The following is a 23,031-nucleotide window of genomic DNA, read 5'->3' as shown; positions in this document are numbered from 1 at the left end:
GGAAAATAAATAATAAGAGACTAAAGCAATCAGTGGAAGTGTGTGGTTACAAGCTGTATTTCTAGATTATAGTGGAAAACAGTGGACACAGGGATGACAGTCTAACTGTCCAGGAAGGCTCTTTCAGCATCATATTGGTCCTTTCTTTCAGAAAGCTCTAAGTCTTTCCAAAGCCTCAAACATCTGCTACTCTCTTTCTGAACAGTCCATTTCCACTCTACTCACCCACATACATAGAAGTAACCTCTCTCCTTCAGCAGGACTCTGGCAACTTCCTTAGCACAAAGCCTAAGGACATCTTGCACATATTTAGGTGGGGTCACTTCCGCAGTTGAAGAGTCTCTTGAGAAACAAACCTTAAGATGAGTTAAGGTTCCATTTTTAAGAAAACATTGGAGCTCATCTCTGAAAGATAATAAAAACCTGTTAGCAATGGCTCAGAGATGAGCATTCCCTCATGAATACAAAATAGATGTTAAATAGTGAACTTGCTTGAACAAATAGTCTCGATCCTGATGCCGGCAACCAAAAAACAGCCAGGTTTCTCCAAATTCCCAGTCTGTATGTTGTTCTCTAAGCTTTTGCCTAAAGAGAAAACAAATCCAATCCTTTTTTATCAAGTGCAGAATCCAAAACATATATAACCTAATTTTCATTTAAAGTAATATTTTAAAATACCTCTGGATTGGCAGAAAAGTAAAACGATTTAGGTAAATCAAAGTTAAACCCTCATTTGATTTTCTTGACTACTCACTTTCAGACCAGCTCAAGATCAATCAACTTCAATTTTTTTTTTTTTTTTTTGCCACAGTTTCATATTGGAATAGTCAAGACTGACACATCCATATACATAATATAATAATAATAAAAATAATCCTGACTGCTGAATAAGGTAATTACTACCTTTTATCCTTCATTGGAAGCTACGTAAAACTACCTGGGAAAACTCAGCAGTTTTAGAAAGCTTTCCATTTAGCTGTAGATACCTGCTAGATAATATGAATAACAATTTATTAATTACCACATCATCAAAAAAATAATTTCATTTTCCTGACATAATGCTGGAAGTATTATTTTAAAGGAGTTTTACCTGCCATTTTCTAGTTACACCAAGAGAGACTTTAAAATATGCAAAATACTTTTAAGAGGTAAAGATATATCTGAGAATCAAAATTAAGGAGTACACAATGATTTGGCTAAAGCAAAACATGGAGTTAGAAACAACATGGCAAAATTTCACTTCTCTCTCAAATAAAATGTTTTGAAAATTGCTACAGGACTCAAGGAACTCCATTACCTTGCTGGAACTAATGAGTCACATTGGAATATGTGTTGGTTACCTTTAAAACTTAGAACCATTCCCACCCAAATACTCCACTCTTCCTTTTCTTCTTTTCTCAGGATGATTAAGGTTTTACATATTCTTGGTGACGCGCTGTCACTTCTTGAACAAACATCTCTTTGCCTTGCAAAATTACATTGGTGTAGCTGGAGAGGGAAAATAAGGAGATCCACCTTCCCTCACACACAAACTGCCAAACACCAAGACTACTGCTGAGTTGAAGGTTTTGGTGCCAAGCTCCTTATCTTAAAACACCAAAATGCAAACCACACAGAAATAAGAGAATATGGGAGAAAACTTGACATTCATCATGCCTTTTAATATAGATGCCATTTCTCAAGGAAGCGGATTGAATAACAAACTTAAGCAAATCAACACATTATAAAAAACTATCATACTCCTACAGGCCTTCCACCAGCAACACAAACAGATAAAGGATTTAATTTCTTATTACTATTTCTGCAATTCACCCAACTTCTCACATATCTACTATGAATAATAAATACAGTCAGATGAAAATGGAAGTTTTACTACTTTGAAAAACAAATAAATACATGAAAAATGCTTGTTTAAAATTACTGACTGCTTATAATCAGCATATCACCATTACAAAAAGGGACAAAAATTAACTGCATTTATACTCAAACCCTCAGGCTGTATTTCTCCTCAACATAAAAAGGCTGCACTCCAGATAACAACTTAGTACATACCTATGTTGTAGGAAACCAATAAATGGTGCAATTCCTGTTCCTGGACCAACCATAATGAACGGCACAGATGGGTCTGCAGGTAAGTGGAAAGCATTGTTTGGACGAGGAAAAATAGAGACCTAAAATAAAATCAGGTAAAATATAATTAAAGGGTATTCTTAAGCAGTAAAAACACCCTGACATTTTTAGAACCTTCAGGATATTTACACAGCATATGTACCCACACACCCTTCCAAATCCTGAGCTTCTGAGTTCATCTTTAATGCCACACAGACATTTAGAATAAAATCTCAGAGAAGTCTCTGGAGGAAAAAACTAACAAACAAACAAACAAACAACAAAACCATATTTACAAACCTATTAATCCATCTGGAGGAAAACTGGGATAAACTTCAAGACATGAGTTGCTGAATATGAAAACTGATTGCACCACAAATTTGGGGAATACTGTTACAGAATGCACAGAAAGTTTGCTGCTGGCATTCAAAGGGAGGTAAAGCTGTTTATTGCTATCAAAGGCAACTCAACCTTTTTTCACCTTGTGGGAGGTCAGGATTTGTTTATAGTGAATCGAAGCCTACTGGTAAAGAGCCTGCTTTCCCAATTTTCATAAAAGTTAGACATGATTTCCAAAAGTGCATATGGGTGAGGGGAGGCACATAACTGCTCAAAGATCCTGGAAAATGTTTTATATAGTCCCAGTGACAAACAGCAATTCTAATTTTCATATCTGTGTCAGAATGGAAGTCATATTTTTATATGAGCTCCATACCTATCCTCTGAGACACAGCCAACAAAATCTATAGAAAACAAGAGATTACTATTTTTAATTCTGAAAGATTATTCAAGACTCAGCAGCAGCCATAGCTGAGCTTCATACATTAAAGTCATAAGCAATTATCTAATTTGTTTTGCACATTAATTATGAAAGGATTTGAATTTACTTTCAAGTTTAATGAAGGAGAAGGGCACTCGACCAAATTATTTAAACTTTGTTGTGTAAATCTGAAAGGTTTAGCACTGCTAATTTTCTTATAGCTTAATTCACTACAGATATAACAATGCTAAAGACCATTATTTTCCTAGTTCCTTGATGATAAAAAAATGGAATAATTCTTGCTGGTGGAGAATGATACTTCATATATATACACTTCACACCACACTTGAGTTAGGAGGATATTTAGCCTATTTATGATTCCAAACTGGTCATTCTTTCAGAACAGACTGCAAATGGTAAACACATTTATACTGTAAAAGTGTATTCAATTAATCTAATATATTTTTGCATAAGATCACACTCATCTGTTTTGTGTGGTTATCCCATATATTTCTGCAATCTACGTGCATTGCTGCCCATTTATCTATGCTGAATTTTAGCTTGTGCAGTAGACAAAATAGCTTCTAAACTTTATTCAGACTCATTTTGTAATAATCTTTTTTTCTTTTTAGCCACCTCTTTTTCTTGTTTGATCTTTAATTAATTTCAAATCAATTATATTTTAAATTGAGCAGACATGAAGACTGGAATAAGATATATGATGCACATATTAATCTTTGCATTAGTTTTAAAAAATGAAGATAACTTGTATGGTGTTTTTCCCCATTTTGTCTGACTGACACCTTGAATTATTGGCACAGTTTTCTTTCAACCAAATTCTATTCTTGTTTCCATTTTTCATAATCAAATATAGATTAGGCTGCCAGTAGTTCTTTTAGAGAAAAAATATGTATATCACACAGATCAATTATATAGTAGAATTCCAATTTTTTAGTAATTAGCTTAGACCTAGTGACTTTTGAGATAAATTAATTGCACAGAATCTCTGCCACAAAATGAAATGAGGGGAAAAAAATTAAAGAAGTACCTGGTCCTAGTAATATCATTTGTGCCAAACAATCACTGATACACATCAGAAAAAAACAGACGACTGTGCCCTACGTCACATTCAATAACTTTGCAAACTCCGGAACACCTGACAAGAAATGTGACTTTTACAGTTTCTCTCCTATTACCTGCTACTGCTTCCTGGAAATGACCAAGTGCCTCACTCTTGTGATGCAAACAGCCATGACCATTTAATTACACAGTGGTAGTTTAGTCCATGAAAACATCTTTCATGATACACTTAGAGCTACAGAGGGCTGGAAAACAACTCTGGCCTTTCAGCAATGGGAAATTTCACAATTAAGGTATGCATAGATAAGAAAAACTTAACTTTAGTGTTTAGGAATCAAGTTCTGGAATGTTATACAGAAGTAGGGTAGAACTGCAAAATTAAGGTGTATGCTGCCAAACCACATGCGCTACATCACAGCAGTGAACAAAGAAACCCGCAGTTGTTTCAGACATGCATAGATTTAACAGTTAATGACTTCAGAGCTAATATTCATACCTTTTCAGTTGAAAAGCTTTCTCCTTTTGTACCCTGAGAGTTTTTACTGGGGTGCAGTAGAGGTGCAACTAACTCAGCAAGCCACCCTGTACATACTCCTTTCCGCGAGACTGGTCTAGAGGGACCGGCAGGGAACTCCACAACATTAAATACAAAGCACAGCCTTCCTGGCTGATATAAGTTTGAGCTGCAACGACAAAAATATTAAAAACCAACCTACAACCTGAGAGATAGCTGTACAATCTTCCAGCAGGTCCATCTGCAGCCCAAACTATTTCAATTGAATCAAGATTCTCAATGTTCAGCTAACTGCATAATATTTATATTTAGTTGTAAGTGTTTTAAGGCTGGACTCAAAGGTCAGTCCTACAGAAGGGAATCCCAATTCCTACCAGATTTACCTGGGTGTGAGCTTGTTCTTGAGAGCTTTACCAAAGTCTTGCCACACACTCAAAACAATGTTCTTTGACATAGTCAATGCTTTTTCCAAAAGGGTCACAACTATGTTTTCTCCTTCACTCCTCCCCTTCTTCCTCAGATTCTAACATACACAAACATATTTGAGAAAAACCCCATACCTAAATAACTAAGAAGATACAATTTGAATATTTCATTACCTTGACACAGAGTAGGATCTGGCTTGTAATTTAGGAAGATATTCTGAAGAACAGAAAAAAAAAAGTATCACTTATTTGATTCACCCCAATGAAGATATCGTATAATGAGTGTTTACAGTACAACAGATTACAAGGTATTTTAATTTAATTGTAATTTTATTCTAGTAACATTCAGTGTTTGTGATTCAGAAACAAGCAATTAAGACCTGAACTCTATTTTGAATGGGTTTTGGACTTTGTGGAACACCAATTAGAGACCCTATAAAATGAGACCATAACAATTTATGGGGTTCTTGGTCAAACAAAAGTGACTGTAAGGTGTACAGAAGAGCTGCTAGTTGCTTTACCTTAGGTGAGGTGAAGCTCAAATTTAATTTTCCCCACCTTTCCTCTATGAGCTCAAAAGCTTTCACAATAGAGATTGCTTTACTGAATGTTTCCTATATACAATGTCCTAGAAGCAGATGTGCCAGCTCAGTTTCAAACCGCTGATTACTTGCACAAAGCTTTGAATCTCAGCTGAAAAAACAAGATGCAGGAGCTCATGGGGCATTTTTTGAACAAGCAACCCCCTATATATATCACACACACATTTACATCTATTTATGTATGTACATAAGCAGAACTACTGTTTTTGTCAGTAAAGGCACACCCTGACATAGTTTAAAGGTGCTCTACATAAGATAGTTGCTAGGTGGAGTTAAGAAAAGGTAGTGCAGTGAAATTACTTAAACAAGACACCAAATCCTTTCAGCGATTTTGGGTAAAGGTGGACAAAATGATTGCAAGAACACAGAAAGCAATTTCTTTGACTCATATTATGAAACATATTAAGAAACTCTGGATTTTAATTTGAAAAATAACTGCCAGCAATTTCAGATGTATTTGACATGGTTACAGGTGCAGTCCCATCCTTTCAGTATTTTATATCAGGAACCTGTGAGTGTGTTAGACATAGCATAAATTCAGATATTCTGTTTTAACAGGTCGAAGTGCAAGAAAAGACCATGTAGGCAGAGAAATTAGGAGTTGTAAAAATATGTCTTTTTTAATTGTAAGCAATTGATTAACTGATTCATAAAGACCCTAATCCTGCAAGAACCTTATGCTTACTTTTTATGTACATGAGTAATGCAGAGTCAAAGCATTGGTATGAACCTAAATGTTTGCAGAAAGAAAGCCAAAGTTCTATGAACTGTAGAACAGAGCTTTTTTTCCCAACAAGAATTTCAGCTTGATCACTATAGAAACTATATTCCTAAAGCATTTAACTGAACTGTTATTCTCCTTTCTTGGAAAATTGAACATTTAGCCTGACGCATTTTCAGAAACCAAATCTAATTAAATCTAAATCAGTCTTTTACCAATTAACAGGCTAAGTGAAGGCTTGCAGCTTGGAAAAGCATGAAGTAAATCCAGGAGGCAAACATTAGAATCTCTAATAAAGTGAGTATAATCAGAGGCTCCTTGTCTGCTGCAAAGCTCTTGAAGCCTCCGTTTTTCTCCCGCATCACTGGTACACTCTACAAGAGCTCGCAAAAATGCCTGTAGGGAAGAAAGGAAAGAGTGAAGGGTAAACAACTGGTCCATTTGGGAAAATCATCACAAACTGGGAAGAACTTGGGTGCCTGGGGATACAAATTAGGTTAATGGATAATACACTTGATCTTTTTTTTTATTTTTGATTGCTCTTCTAATGTCTACAACGAGTTGGCACATCAGAAAATCCTACTTAGCCTGGGTGAGGAAGAGACAAAAAAACAGGCACAAGCCATTTCCCACCAAAATTCCAGATTTTTAAAAGGTGTTCTTATTGCCCCTATTTATACTTTAGTTAGGCAGCTCCATAACACAATTCAAGACAAAACACCATTTGCTAGGGTACAGAAGCCAGTAAATGAGTAACAAAAGTCTTAGAAGAGGTATGACTATAAATAAAGTACGGCATTAAATGAGTCATGTTAATGTTGTTGTGGTGTTTTATTCTATACTTTATGCCTACGCACTGATAGTGTAAATTTTTCTTAAAGGAAAGTTAAATTGAGCATTGTAAGATAAAGTGGAGATCAGATGTAAGTGGTTACAAGGGTTTTTTCCAAAAAAGAAGGAAATTGACACAGAGCATAAAAGAAAAGTGATAGAAAACACCAAATGCAATCAGATGACACATTCTACACAAAGGAATACTTGGAAAATAATGTGTGCTCAACCATAGAGCTTCCAGACAATAGTTTTGAGTATGGAGTCAAATAAAGCACATTTTAGGCTGAATACTTAATACAGCAGACAGGTTATAAAAACTACTTCAGTGATATTTTCCCCAGCCAGTACTCTCTGCCTATTCTTACTGCTGAGACAAATTTTCAAAAATATTAAATGCGGTTTGGAAAAGGTTGGAACAACAGGAATATTCTCTTCTGCAAAATCCACTAAATTGAGTAAAAAGGTCCTCCCAAAAACTGATTTCCCTCAGAGACCTGACCACACAATCGTTTAGCCTCATCTTTCACATAAAGTTATCTTTAAAATATGCTTTGACAATACCAGAAATACAGATGCATTTTCAAATGCAAGTTAGAAGCTTTGATTTTTTTTCACATGCACAAAATGAAAGGAAAATAATACATACATGTTGTGAGAACAAATACTAAAAAAGCAAAAATCTTCCTTTGAATTCTGCTATGTTACTGAAATGTTAAAGAAAAGCTTTAAAATTTCAGATTTCACACAACATTGTGAGTTGGAAGGGGCCCACAAGGATCACCAACTCCAGCTCTTAAGTGAATGGTGCACACAGGGTTACTAGCACCATGCACTGAGCTATTGCAAAGGACACTGTGGTACACTTGCATAGAGCAACATGTGTATTTTAGCAATAGAACTTGATAGATGTGGCTCCCTCTGATGAAAAGGACTGTTTCTTTAAAATGACTATGGGCCTAGGTTCAGTTAGCCTTCCCAGTTATCTGGCACCAAGTCATCTAATACTTTTCTGCTTTCTTCCAGACAAGTCATGAATCAAGATTCTGCAGAACAGGAATGTCTGCAAGATAAACTACCAGAAGTGACTTTACTCAAAGTACAAACAGTAGCATACAAACTGACAATCCTTATTCACCAAGAGATACCATAACTACACACAAAGCAAGGACAGATCTGTAAGAGACCATATAGAAAGTGTTCTCTTTAGAAGAAAAAACACATAAGCACCTTTTTGGGAATTGCCCTTATTTCCAGACACCAGGTTAGAATGAATTTGAGAGTGCTTCTTTCAGGGATGTGTTGTGGACGAACTGCTCCTAGTTCAGTGGGAGGACAAAAAACAAAAACAAAGTAAACTGTGCATCATATACAGAAGTGGCATCACACATCTCATACTTAATGAACTTGTGCAGCCTCAAAGGTGCAGGGAATCTAATGGTGAGAACTGATTTACCTATAAACCAGAACAACAAAGAGCCCTACCCCACCCTGTGGAAATAAAGGCACAACTCAGCAGCACCATTAAGACCCCAACTGCAGTACAAGAAAGGAGTAATTCACACAGGTCCAGCTGGCAGCACACAGGGATGCTTTGAACCTGAGGCCACTCCTTCTGAAGCAGGACATCACAAGACTCAGCAGAACACATCCATAGACCTACAAGTCCATTAAAAGGCAAACAGCACTAAGGCTTGTCCTTGAGGAGTGCAGCCCTCTTAGGACGTAAAACAGACTGACATGCAGTGTTGTGCAAGGAGATTTTACTTTCAAGTGAGGGATTGTAAGGTTATGTGATTAAAGCCTTATCTCCATAAACATGAAGGAGCACAGAGTAAGAATGAGATGGATGGATGCCAATGCCAGGCTGCAGTTCCCAGTCAAGAGCTCATCTACAGTAAAACCAGCAGCAGCATTCTTATGCCTCCTCTTTTTCAACACATCACTGTGAGTTCCAATATGCCTTCATAAAAGACAGCTGTGTTCCCACACTAAAGGTAAAAATATTCAAAAGTATGCACATCAACTCCTACCAACACATAAAGGAGTGCTGTTCCATCACACCATACCTTTCTTTTTAGTGCCCTGCTTGACTTTTACACAAACAAAGTCGTCTCCTTTTTCAGAAAGTCCCAAAATGTGAAGAAGCTTTTCCACTTCACTGACATTGTTGGGACATATTACACAGAAGGCATCTCCAGGCTGGTACTCAAAAGCTGTATCCTGTTTTAAAACATGAAACATTTCTGTTAAATGTTACTACAAACCAAGGCATTCCCATCCCTGACAACAACCTTCCTACTGTTCTGCTCACATTAAGTCAAATATTTTTACTCTGTACTAACACTTTGCTGTTTTGAGCACATCAGAAATGAAGTAGTCATGCTTTCTTTTCAGGCTTAACCTTACTAATTAGAAAAAGTCTTTCCTAATCTGGTTTAAATATTTGGACACTCTTTAATGAGAACTGCTGAGCAGCCCAAACAGGAAGAAAATAAATACGTATTAAGAGGTTGTGTTATATAATCAGCCCAGACCATTAATTACTGATGTTCTACATTTTCTGGTTTCAGAAGAGCAGAGAAATGAAGTCCTCATAATTAATGCAACTTTCTATAGATATGCATCATCACTAAAAGAAAATTTGCTAGTTAAACTATTTGATGAATTGTGACAGAAATGACCAGAATTCCTTTTGTTTTTTGGAGGAAAAGAAGAAAAATAACCAGACAAGAGCACAGTGAAAATTCAAATCTTAAGGCCTAGATTCCACTTAGCTGCCTGAGATTCTTGTGTGCAACTGCTGAAACTGTTGTGTGCAACTCAAGCTTCTGCCTGTTAAAGGAACATGCAGAATTATACCTGCATCATTATGTCTCCATTATGCATCAGGTGAGTGACCTGCATATACAGACTAGCAAGAATGTCAGGTGGAAAAGGTAAGAAAATGCTTGATGATGACAGAATGCATATAAACATACAAATACATGCAAAAAAACATGTCACTCAAAGAATCAGTTGCTCAAATCTTAATAGAATTTATTTATAACTGAGATTTAAAGATGTCTCATGTATATTGATACAGATTAGGCTAAGAGAGTCCAACAAAAGGTACTGCCAAAAATCACAATATCCCAAAAGTAATATTCTATCAATTTGGGAAACCACTCAAATGCAACATCCTTTCCTTTTCAAGATTTCTCATAAAGTAGTATCAAGCACTCTCTGCCTGCCTTTCATCTTCAAACCAGTATACAAAGTATGATCTTCACCGAATAAACTAAACCAGTTTTTTAACTGAGGTTAACCAAGGTTGACAGTTTGAGTAGCATGTTAACAAGGCACAGCAAATGAATGTCAAAGGCAGAAACAGTGCTCAAAAGCTAACAATTCCTATTGATTGGTACTACTAGTGAAATTACCACTTGTGTAGATTACCCACCATAATTAACAGTCACAATTTACTATACAGTTTCTGAATATTCTTCAAGTTGTATACTTATAAACTGAAAGATTACTCATTTTCAATATTCCCTGACTGCCTTTCTTCACAAATTCCCTTCATAAAGGTATTTCATTCAATATGATATCCACGGAACAACAAAGTAATTAACTTGATGCTTTGTTCCTGTTTTGACTTCCATGGAGTCCTATTTTTCAGCAAATAAATTAACCTTTACATTTACAAAACAGATCAGCATAAGCTGACATCCTATTGAATAGAGAATTATTTTTTCTTTTTGAACAGTTAAATAAATAATTTAATGCCCTCAGTTGTTATACATAACACACATGTTTTGCACCCTTTATTTTAACCCACTAAAGAAAAAGCCATCACCAACTTACTGCAATATCAAGCTCTAAGAGCAATGCAGTCTTTATTGCATCTTCCCTAGTGAGTTGAACTGCTCTCGTAACTGGCACTTCAAAGATTCTTCCCTCAGAGATAAGTGAAGACAGATGTGGATTCTGAAAAAGACAACACAAAAACTTACACTAAAAATGCAAATCAGCTTTATGACATCTTACTATGACATACAGGAATTAGTGTTGGTACAGGTTGTTTTTGAAACAATGTTAGAAAACAACACAGAACAATAAGGAAAAACATGATCTTCTCTACACACGTAGTGTTTTGCTCTTTATAAAAAAACACAACTAAGCAATAACTGGCATATATTCAATTACAAAAAGTCAGTAGGCTTGAACAGTCTAATGGGCCTACATTATTATCAAATGCAGTGAGCTGTTTCATTTCTCAAGAAATGCCTTGAAAATAGCCAATTAGAGAATGGCATTTATGTTAAACTCCACAAAACTCCTGCCTAATTAAAGGATTGTTAGGTGTATAGAATGGACATAAGAAGCAAGAACAGAAGTTACATCATTGCAGGTTTACAGCTTAAGGCTTTGTGGTCCATTTGGCGTCTACTATTACAGGCAACTTATAAAAGGATTTTTAAATTAGAGCTAATGAGCAAAACCCACTCTACAAGACAGCATCACATTATAACACAACATTTCTACACAGATATGAATGTGCCCCAAGTACGACAAACGGGCACCAAGAATAATTCCAGATCACATATGTCAAAGGCAGCCACTTGGAAAATCAGAATACAGCCCTCACTTCTCCATCACTATAGTCAGCAAATTTAATTTGAGATCAACACATACAAAAATAAAAAGAGGCAGGAGAGATACCAAATGCCTTTAACAATACTCTGTCAAATATAAAGGAATTTTCCTACCAATAGGAGAATATTTGTTAATCTGAAGATCTCCTATTTAAAAAAGAAGACAAGAGCATCACTTGAGACCAACAGTTGGAAGTTTCTTTGTTTTCTTAGGATTTTGACATGCTGATTAATAGCTTGGGCCGTATCAAGTCATTGTGCATCAGCTGGACTGTTGTAACTATCTACATTTGTATTCCCTCCAAGTCAAATTCAAGGCATAATGAAATCTAGATTTAAGCTAAATTGTATTATCTTACACTTCCCAGAAATGCTTTAGACCAACTCACTATTCTGCTCTGCTATTAGTATGCAGAAACTTGGTAATTCAACCTTGAGACTCAACAGCCCAAGACATGACCGTTTAAGTAACTGGAGAGATCATGTGCCAGGCCTTCTTTAAATGGCAGGAAGTCTGTTTGGAAATATCCAAACCTCACCTTGATGAATTTCAAAACACACGAATTTCAGCTCTGCTTGGCAAAAAATATCCATAGCTGCTGTTGCAATGTGAGATACCAACAAAGCACATGAATTGTGTGATACCTGCAAAACCAAACATGACCCTACATAGAACCTACTTGTTAACAAGGTCTGGCCAACTATGTCAAAAATAGTTACAAAGGAAAAAAAACCACAAATGTGCATTTGATTCTTTCCAGGGCTTAAAATGATCACCCTGTTTTATATATGAAATTTGGACTATAATCTTTAATCTGTCACTGAGTTCCAGATTAGCAGATTCAGTTTTTTCCATTTGCTGTTCCAAAGGGCATCAGTATTAGAACCTGACAAACTATTTCAGAGATCAGTCAGAATATATGCTGACTTTAAGAAAACGGGCTCTTTTAAGGATTGTAGTAGCACATCCAACCCAACTATTAGAAGAGGACCTCTAAATCGTAAACCTGAAGAATTTGGATTATTAAATTCAACAACCCAAGCAAAACCAACAATATGAGGCTTAAAAGAAAAGCAAAATTATCCAATGTTTAAATCCATATATCTTCCATAACTATATTAGCTAGACTAAGTGATTCTCAGCATTTCCATTAACAGTCTCAACACAGAGAGTGTCAGAGTCCAAGGGCATGAAAGGGCTTTCAGGATCATGAGCAGACACACCAGAGGACTGGGTCCAGAACCCCCACCTCAGCTCAGTACTGGTTCTTCAGCCCTGGCCACAGCCACATTGCAGCAGCACTGGTCAGCAGCTGAAACACCACCATGCCCATGACTGGACACAGATCCTCTTGATCCAGACACAGATCTTGAGACCAGTTTCTCGGCTTGGGCCAAGATTCCCACAAACCTGCCTGATGATCTGCACTCTTGGCTGATCCAGGATGCCACCTCCTGCTTTGCATTGCTTAGATAGTGAACAGCAACGCTGGATTTGTTACCACACTCGGCTCCTGGCTCCCTGCCATTTAAAAAGCAGCCAGGCTTCACTGCTTCCTTGCATGGATAACTGAAATTATCTGCCCTCTGCAGGCAACCAGAAAAGTTGAGTCACTCCTGCCAACATGATAATTCTTCTCTTAGTACAGCAGGTGTTTGTTCAATGTGGCTTCAACAGGAAAAGCATACTTGCTTTTGATCTACAGTTCATCTTCCATTTCCCTCAGTAAAATAATGATCATGTTTTCACAATGACAAGTTTCTCCATTACTAAGTATGCAGCAAGATTTTGAGCAATTTTCCAGCCTCTTAGTGCATTCTGAAAGGACAAAAAATTTCAAGAGAAACTTTACTGTACTCACTACAGCAAAATGTTTTCACTGTTATAAGCCACGGAGGATTTGAATTCTTGCCTTCCTGACAGAGCAATACCAACTTACTATTTGGTGAATTATATCTTGACATAAGTGTCCATAACCCATATGGTGGCACCTACATTCAATATAAATGGACTTTTTACTTGAAATTCAAAAGCCTCCTGCATTTGGGGACATATCTCTGTTATGTAAGCATTCACCTGCTCTTTTGAGGCTCACGTAGGAGTGTACACTTATACTCCTACAAGAGATAGAGGCTTCCATCACTCAAAGGAAGTCCTTACCTCACCCTGGGTGTCCTGAAACTCCACCTCTATATATTCTGGTGGCAGGGCAGGAATATTAAGAACAGACTGAGAGACAGGAGGGACAGAATGAACAAGTGAAGGTGCGGTGTCTTTAGCTGGAGCCACAAGATTGATGTCATCCAGTTTCTCTGACAGAATATCAGAACCCCTTGCTCCCTCATCTTCTAGCTTCAAGTTCTGTACTTCAGAGCTTAGCTTTAGCTCATGCACAGCATGTGGAGCTGTAGAGAGAGAGTTGGAAACAGCATTGACAGCATTGTTCATGCCTTCTTTTTCTTTCTGCAATTGTAATGCTTCCTTGAGGGCAAGCCAAAGTCCATCAATCCAAGGATCAACCACTATTTCCAAACTGGGAATGGAGGGGAAAAAAAAGAAGAAATGCATGGATGAATTATAATTATTGTGACTTCCTGGACTGGTAATTTACAGATAATGAAAGACCACAAAAGCAAAAAACACTATTCTCTTTCAATTTCTAAAATATATCTGCAGCTGTTATCAAGATTACTTCTTTGTAAAAAAAAAAAATTATTTAGTTGTTACCACTATGTAAATTTACGGAGGCTGAAATGCATAACAGCCTTGCTGTTCTATCAGTTTCTCATTTTTATTTTCATATGCTGAACTTTATGACAGAAAGTTGAAGGAATGGCAGCAGAATATGCAACTTTTCATTGTGCAACAGCAACATCAATAGCTTACACTAATGGCCCATTTTTATTATTTCAGAACACAAGAGATAAGTTTTATGGTTATGACAATGTTTGTGTTCAACTGCCTTGCACAGAACCAATAAAAGCAGCAGTTCAAAATAACTAAGCCAAGACTGCAGCCTACCGGCCAGAAAGAATAACAGAACATGTAGGGAGTTGTTTTCTTACATAATTCCTCTACAGCAAAGAGAGAAATCTTCTTACATAATTAGTCTAAAGTGATCCTCTGCCCATCCCAAAAAAATAAAAACAAAAAAAAAAAAAAAGAAAAAAAAAGAAAAAAGAAAATACATTTTCAAACCCCTCTACTTACTACTCTGACTTACTTAATTTCTAGAACTGCTAAATACTGATTTTCCAGGCATTACATTTTAAAAATGGAATTTTACTTACTGGCAATTGAGACTGACAAGGCATACTGTGCTCAGGCAGAACTCATTTCTATGAGGTGCCGAGTATCCAGCTTTAATGGACTTCAAACAGTTCAGAACACTAAGCCAAATGCCTACACAAATATTGCATCGTGAAGAAACGAAATCCAAACCCATTCAGCTCTTACCCTACACAGTCATCTGCTAATCCTGTGTCATAGAAGTGCTGGGCACCAAGTTCTTGAAGTCGTCGGTCTACTGTCCTTCCACCATTACAAAAGAACATGTACTCTGAATCTCCCAGACCTAGCAAATTCAAGGAAAGAGGAATTGTGTCAACCAGGCAGCCTCCCAGGCTACACAAAGTCAGGACAGACTTTTCTTGCAGGCAAACAGAAGAATCAGGTATGTTGGAACAAGTCCACAAGAAGGCACCAAGATGATTAGAGGGATGGAGCACTGCTCCTAGGAGGAAAGGCTGACATAATTGGGTTTGTTCAGCCTTGGAAAGAGAAGGCTTTGGAGTGACCTAACCGTGGCCTTACAGCACCTGAAGGGAGCCTGCAAGAAAGACACGGGGGGTTTTTACAAGGACATGTGGTGACAGGACACAGAGGAATGGCTTCAAGCTGAGAGTAGCTTTAGATTAATGATAGCAAGAAATTCTTTCTGTGAAGGTAGTGAAGCACTGGAACAGGTTGCTCTAAGATGTTGTGGATGTCTCATCCCTGGAAGTGTTCAAGGTCATGCTGGATGGGTCTTTGAGCAACCTGTTTTAGTGGAAGGTGTCCCTGCCCAGAGCAGGGGGTTGGAACTGGACAATCTTAAAGGCCTTCTATGATTCTATGATAAATACAATTATAGTATTTATATATACCTAAACACTGGCATATGTAAGTATATTATTCAGATGCTACATTGAAATATACATACATGTATATTAATTTCAAACAAAATTGTGTTTGTCCCAAAATGGGGCTGAAAAACTGTCTCCCTCCTTCCCAAATGTAAGACAGAGAAATACTCTGAAAACACTTTGCTTTCAATATTTCACATGTCAGAAGAATACTGCTTTAGTTTGAGGCTTTTAAAATATACAAAATTCCTCTAACAGGAAAAATAAAAGGAACTGAAAACTGATAAATATGTGTGAATTACCAAAATAAATGATCTTTCAGGATTAAGGTGTTAATAATGTCAACAACATGAGACAGTATTAAAATAAATTAAAAAATATTAGAAACTTGGGGGGAAAGAAAGGATCAAACACAGCAATGATTTTAAGCAAGAAGAAAGCTGAAACATCTGCATTTGGGACTACAGTCCAGCAACTTCCTCTGCAGGAATCAAAGATTTCTTTGCAGATCTTGTTTCACCTGTACTGGGTTTTCTGCTCCTTAATGGCTGTGAAGCTGTTTTAGATGAAGATGCTTCTTGTTACCAGTTGGTCAGTGCACTCAGGAGGTTATGTCCATGGAAGATCCAAGATTTTAAGAGGTCAACCAAATCACTGATCCACCCCACAAAAATGATCATTCATCCTTTAGAGATGCTGGCCCAGCAATCCTAAAGACCACCGGTTTTAAGTGCATCTTCACAAATTCTCTAAGTAATCCACACCCCTGGCTCACTATTGCTATCATAATTTTTCACAGCCTGACCCTTTCTTGTGTGCAATTTCAAACCCCTAGATGTTGATTATTTCCACTTGTGCTGGTTTTGGCTGGAATAGTGCTGGTTTTCCTCATCACAGCTAGTATGGGGCTGTATTTTGGATTCATGCTGGAAACAGTGTTGATACCTCAGGGATGTTTGGTATTGCTGAGCAGCACTTGCACACAGCCAAGGCCTCTCCCCTTCCCTCCCCTCTCCTCTCCCCACCAGCGAGGGGGGTGGGGGTGCACAAAGTGGACACAGTTGGGACAGATGACCCCAACAGAATGACCAAAGGGACATCCCACACCATATGGCATCATGCTCAGTACATAAAGCTAGGCAAAGAAGAGGCAAGAGGAGGACATATGCAGTGATGGCATTTATTTCACTGCTACACGTGATGGAGCTCTGCTTTGCTGGAGATGGCTGAAACCCCTGCCTGCCCATGGGGAAGGGTGAATGACTTCCTTGTTTTGCTTTAATTGTGTTCATGGCTTTTGCTTCCCTATTAAACTGTCATTATCTCAATCCACAAGTGTAATCACTTTTACCCTTCCTATTCAATCCTCCATCCCACCAGGGAGGGCTTGGGGGAGAGGGAGAGCAGCTTGGTGGGGCTTGGTTTCTGGCTGTGGTTAAACCATGATGCCAACTAATTATGGAGCATTCCCCTCTCCTTTTAACAGCCTTTTCCTTTTTTCTTTTAAAAAGGACTTTTGCTTTCTCTCAAGCACAGTACTTGGAGCAAACATTTAATTGGACCAATTTAGATGGACACCATGAATGTATTTTAAGACTGATAACTTGTTAAACTTGAATCACATCGTAATTTAGACACCGTAATAATTCCTGCCATTATAAAATTCAGGGTTAAGATAATATACTACTTCTCTCTACACATACACATATGCACACAGTCAGCTGTGAAAAACCTGCCCATTTCACAAACTGTTATGTATAACTAGGCAATAGCATAATAACGTCTCAAAATGCTACATGATTAGGATGCATATAGTTCAGACTTCCATATTACATATCCAGTAGAAATTTCCTTCTAATGGGTCCCTTCCTTATTAGAAACTTAGAAGTTTCCTCACTCCCATCTATCAAGTTAAGCTGGTCAGGTAAAAATAACCTAGGTTTAAATAGACATTTCTGGAGTTTGTTTACAAATGAAATTTAAAAACCCAACAAACTAACCTTACCATTAGCTCAAGATACATCCTGCATTTTGCTAAATCTGTATTTTGCTTATCCATCTTTAAGACGAAGGTACATTCATTCTCTTGACGAGTACAACATTCAAAATTAAAGTATTATTGCAAATTTAAAGGGATGGGAAGATTTTAAGGTTTTTACTTTTAGGAACATTTTATACTGCCTTTCCCTCTGTAGAGAAAAATGTCCTATGACTCACACAGTCAAGTAAACTAATCTAGTTTAATAATCTCTGTAGAGACTTGACATGAAATTTAAACTTCAGTTACAGGCAGTAATAGATAGCTACTATAGTAGCTTATATCATATAGTTTTTTATGCAGAGAGAAAATTAAGCTATAAAAAATTACATTGGTAGCTTACATTCAGATACTTTTTGTGATGTTTTTCTTTTATTGTTCATAGAGGACATTATATAAAACTGCTGTTTAGAAAAACAAATGTTTTATAATGTTTATACATTTTATAGGCACTTAAAAAAGCCCAAACCATCTATTAAGAAATAAAAGAAAGATAAAAATTATTCACTGACAGACAAGTTCTGCAACAATATAGAAAATACTAAGTCACCTAGCAATCCATACTGGAGATGTGCAAAATGATCAGGAGGCAAAGTCTTGTCTTGAATTTTCTTCACAAACTTGCGGGCAGTGTCTGGTGGGTCCCCTGTCCCAGTAGTGGAAATAACAATAACTACAGGATCCTTTTCTGTTTCCAGGTTATACTACAAGCAATAGAACAAGTTAAGTTACAAGGTGCCATTGATACATAATTGTGGCATTAGATACTCTCCCACCTTTCTTTTTCCCAAGTGTACACAAAGACCATTTAATCACATTTTACTGATATTAAGCCACAGAAAGTCTTTCAAGTAATTACAAGCAATTTTGGGGATGCAACTTTTGATCATATTTGGAGTTTTCAAGACCAGATTTGATAAAGCCCTGAAGAACCTGCTCTGACCTCAAATGACCTTCCTACAAGATGACATCACAAAGCTTCTTCCAACCTGAAATATCCTATGATCCCATATACAGATGTCCAAGGGCAGCATTTTGAGCTAGTACATACATGAAGAATAATTCACAACTGCACTCAGACATCTTAAATACACAGTTCTTAGAGTATTTTGTCAAGTGGAAAAACGATTTTTGTACACATGATCACAGTCACACAGCCATAATCCTCATGATTTCACACAGATAAGTGGGGTGTGGCCATACAAACTGAAGGGATCGTTTCTAAATTCCATTAAGTATCATTTGGACCTGTCTGATAACTTCCATGTTACAGAATCACAGTATCACAGAATTAACTAGGTTGGAAAAGACCTTTGAGATGATCACACCCAAAAAACCCCCCAGTCCTTTTGAAAAAACGAAGGTAGCTCTGAAGAGTGATAATCAGATACCGTGCTCTACAGTCTGATTAATTTTGGCCCATGCACCCTGCCCCCAATTCACTTGTCTCTCCTTTGCTAATATTGGTCTCCCACATTTCCCAGAGTTTCATGGGGCTACTCCCATTATACCAGGTTGACAAGAACTGTGTGTCAATGACATAAATTCGGATCTCATGCAACCATTAACGACTTCTGAAGTAAAAAGCCCTCAGCATCTTTGACTATCCCATCTTTAGCAGGCTGCAGCACTGTGCCCATGTGCTATCAGTCAGGCCACCTGTACAAATGGCTCTCGCAGCACCCCTATGGCCTGCGGGTAGTGACCTCTGTGAAACACAGCTCCAGTCCAGTGCTTGGGAGTAACCTCTGGAGACCACCTAGTCCCAAGCCATGCCCCAGGCATGTCTAACGGACAATGCTGCACTGAGTCAGCTATAATTGGCTGAATTTTGAAAACTTCTAAGGGTAGAGACTTTCCTTTTCTGGGCAGCTTCTTCCATGCAAAACTTTTTCACCAGTGTCAAATCTGAGTTTATAAGGCAGCACCCAATGGATCTGGCCTCCTGTTCATTTTGGCTCACAAAGGCTACTATTACAGCATTCCTTAGCCTCCTTTTTGCCATAACCTAAGCTCCTTCTACTGCTCCCTCTGTGGGCTGCAGTTTAAATCATCTCCCAGCACTCTAAGTTTAATAAAAATAATAGGACTATGAGAAAATAGAAAGATTGCAAGAGGTGCTGTGCTTTACTTGGAGCAGTTTCAAGACTTCAATTCAAAACTTCAGATTTTGAGGAGTTATGTTCTAAACACCTCCCTCAATAAATCACTCAAACCTTGTCAAGCCATGTAAAAAATTACCTGACAACTACAACCCAAAAAGGCCAGGAATACACAGAAACAGACTAAAGCGGTTTTGCTTTTGGCAATGTTTCCAAATCTTTCCTGAAGAAGCTAAAAGCAGTTACATGGTAAACTTAAATTACTACACGTCTTACCTCTGACAGTGGCCTACAGCAGAAGCCTAGAGAAGCCCAAGTAAACAGAGTAAACATGCAAGGATATTCCCAGGGCACTTTGCCAGACTTCAATGAGTTGTGGCCCAGGAACCTTCCAAACACAGCTTTTGTCTTTTATAAGTTCAGGCAAATCCCAAGTACTCACAAAACCCTGAGACTTTCAAAACTGAACTCTAAGTTGTACAAAAAAAGGCCTTAAGGGTGCTGTTGCAATAAGGACTCAGATTTGCAAAACTTCCATAGCTGATTTGATAACACAGACCCACAGCTTCTGCAGTGCATTGCCACAGGTGACTACCACACTCACAAAGAAAAGGCAAGTCTTGAAGTAAAGAAAGTAAGGGTCTACTGGTATCACATGAGAATATACACTAAAATGAGCTCCATTAAAAAAAAAAAAAAGACAAGCTCAGGAAGTATGAAGTGGTGTATTAGAACAGAAGAATGATTAGCTCACTACGTTATTGCTTACTCCACTGCAGATTTTCATCTGCAAACCTGGACGCCTTTTGAAAACTAAACATTTGGTGATGCATTTGGTTCTGCAATAATTTGTGTCAATTACTGTGAGGTTTGCTACATTACCCCACCAGCAAGAACCTAACACAACTACAAAGTTTTTTACTCTACCTTCCACTTCCTCCTATATCCTTTGTATTTCAGGTTTGTATCACTCTTTTTTCTTCAAACATTCTCCTCAGCTGAGGACAGCACTGCCACAGAAGAGCAGTGAGAAGCCAGCTCAAGCTGTGCATGGTTGCTGAAAGAAGCGGATGGGACCAAGCAGCCAGGTTTGTCTCATCCAGAATAATACATATCATGACAAATGTACTTATTCAGATAATTCATCCAAAGCTGACTACACACACTGTGACCCAAGATGATCTCCATTTAGCCTCCCATTTTTTACTGCTCCTCACTTCCATTTCATTTCAGTCTTCACAAAATGTAATCACCACAATCAACTAAAGATTTATGACCTTATCTCACCCCTGGGACTGTAGGTGAGACACTACTTGGAAACAGCCAGTGCTCCTGAGACCTGAGCAGTATTTGACCATTCACTTTTGAATGGCAAGAATTACTATTACTGTCTCTGTAACCACCTACTCTATCCACAGACCTTCACAAGGTCTGAAAATGCCCAAAAGCTACATAAAGACAGACTTTCTAATGGGCAAGTAGGGGAAAAAAAAGAAGTTTATCTGTGACAAGATTTACAAAGCTGCAGAAGTTACTTTTTTTCTCAGTGCCCAATTCTCAGATTCTCAAGTCATAATTAATTTGCAGCTCTGAATTGTTTTGCCAAATTTGGCAAAATACATTTATTTAAGTGGCAGGCCAATAACAGGGCTAGAAATGTCCTGACTATCACTTTCCTGAAACTAATCTCCAAACCTGTCAAATGCAGAAGAAATTAAATGGGAGAATATAAGGAGAATCTTCACATTCCCTGGCTGCATAAAAGTCTCTAACACTCAGCTACATACCTAGCGCACATTCATTCAAAATATCTCACATTTTTGAGTGCATGAAAAAAACAATTTAGATGTCATTTTCTCCTCATCTCATATGAAATACCAGGCTATCAAGTTTTGATTGTTTTTATGTGTTTTTGTTTGAGGGCATACAGTTGAGAGTACTTTGTGAAGGAAATTGCAGTCCATAATGCTTTCAGTTACAGAACTAAGTTTTCACATTCTTACTCTTGGATAACAGCAAGTAATAAAAAGCCACTTCCTTGTCCCAACCAAGCATTTTATTTTGTTCTAGAACATAACTTGAAGTGAGTCCTGTGGGAATTGAAATGAGTGCATATGCTAAGCTACACAAGAAGACACACAAAAGCCCCGGGACGTGCTGGAGCCCACAGTCAACAAAACACAGAACATCAGTGCAACAAAAGAAAAAAAAAACCAATCAATCAAACAAAGAGCCCCACAAAAACAAACAAACAAACAAACAAAACCCAGAAAAACCGAGAAGAAAAAGCATAATTTCTAGTAACAGCAGACATGACCTGTAAATACAGAATTTATTCACTACTGCATACACAAAAAGTTTTCAAGAAGTCACTGAATCATTGTTAGAAGAGAGATAAAGATATATTAATTTACAGTTCTATTAAGAAAACTCACAAGATTTATCTTTGGCAGAAGACTATTAAGCAACTGTGAGTTTTGGTTGAAATTACTGATCCACAAAGAACAAGACTGTTACACTAGATGGTGTTTTTCAGGTGGGTGCATCTGCTAGCCTTCGTGACATCCAGAGCCACCACTCTAGCATGTGAAGAAGATTCAGAGCTTCAATACATATTTTTCAAAACAACATGGAGTATCTCACCTTATCCATTTCACTTATACAGTGCATATCAGCTTCAAGTCCATGGGCACCTGCTTGCTGCCATATTTCCTCAGCTATGGCTTTTGCCTGCCCCTTTTGGGTTGCATAGAGGAGCAAAAACCTCCTTTTTGACACACAGCACATTTTTTTTTTTTTTTTAGAGAAACTGCAGGGGAAAAAGAATTAAAAAAGTGAATTTTATGTAAGCAAGAAAGCAAGATTTTACTTTGCTTATGAGAATAAAGAGAGATAAAGATAGCAGCATTGGTGTTTAACTTGGAAATGAGGCACCCGCTCTGAAGTGAAGCCATTTCTCACAAGCAAGCTTTGTAGACCAGGTTGCAATGGATGTCTGGTGTTAGTCCTATGTGCTGTACTGCCTTGATGCCCCAGTAATGTAACAGTATCTCTGATAACAAGAATTTAGTTTGTAAACAATATAAT

At 37.5% G+C, this 23,031-nt stretch overlaps 1 protein-coding gene across 3 annotated transcripts in view; it reads right to left on the bottom strand.

The window, feature by feature from the left end:
* Window positions 1-23,031, bottom strand: part of MTRR (5-methyltetrahydrofolate-homocysteine methyltransferase reductase) — a 28,390-nt gene that overhangs the window by 1,746 nt on the left and 3,613 nt on the right. The window contains exons 3-15 of one of the 3 annotated variants that reach the window (XM_084208699.1): window positions 22,588-22,753; window positions 18,393-18,546; window positions 15,137-15,254; window positions 13,841-14,213; window positions 10,889-11,011; window positions 9,112-9,265; window positions 8,273-8,361; window positions 6,427-6,607; window positions 5,063-5,105; window positions 4,446-4,632; window positions 2,053-2,171; window positions 493-585; window positions 226-405 (exon numbers count right to left, since the gene is read on the bottom strand). In XM_084208699.1, coding sequence (XP_084064825.1) covers window positions 226-405; window positions 493-585; window positions 2,053-2,171; window positions 4,446-4,632; window positions 5,063-5,105; window positions 6,427-6,607; window positions 8,273-8,361; window positions 9,112-9,265; window positions 10,889-11,011; window positions 13,841-14,213; window positions 15,137-15,254; window positions 18,393-18,546; window positions 22,588-22,731 — 1,958 coding nt within the window. In that variant the 5' untranslated portion in view covers window positions 22,732-22,753. The remainder of the gene's footprint in view (window positions 1-225; window positions 406-492; window positions 586-2,052; window positions 2,172-4,445; window positions 4,633-5,062; window positions 5,106-6,426; window positions 6,608-8,272; window positions 8,362-9,111; window positions 9,266-10,888; window positions 11,012-13,840; window positions 14,214-15,136; window positions 15,255-18,392; window positions 18,547-22,587; window positions 22,754-23,031) is intronic. The other 2 variants (XM_084208700.1, XM_084208701.1) reach the window with 2 other exon arrangements.

Source organism: Fringilla coelebs (genome assembly GCF_963513975.1).
Source record: "Fringilla coelebs genome assembly, chromosome: 1".
In the NCBI taxonomy this organism is placed as follows: Eukaryota; Metazoa; Chordata; class Aves; order Passeriformes; family Fringillidae; genus Fringilla; species Fringilla coelebs.
This window is presented reverse-complemented; position numbering and strand designations above follow the sequence as displayed.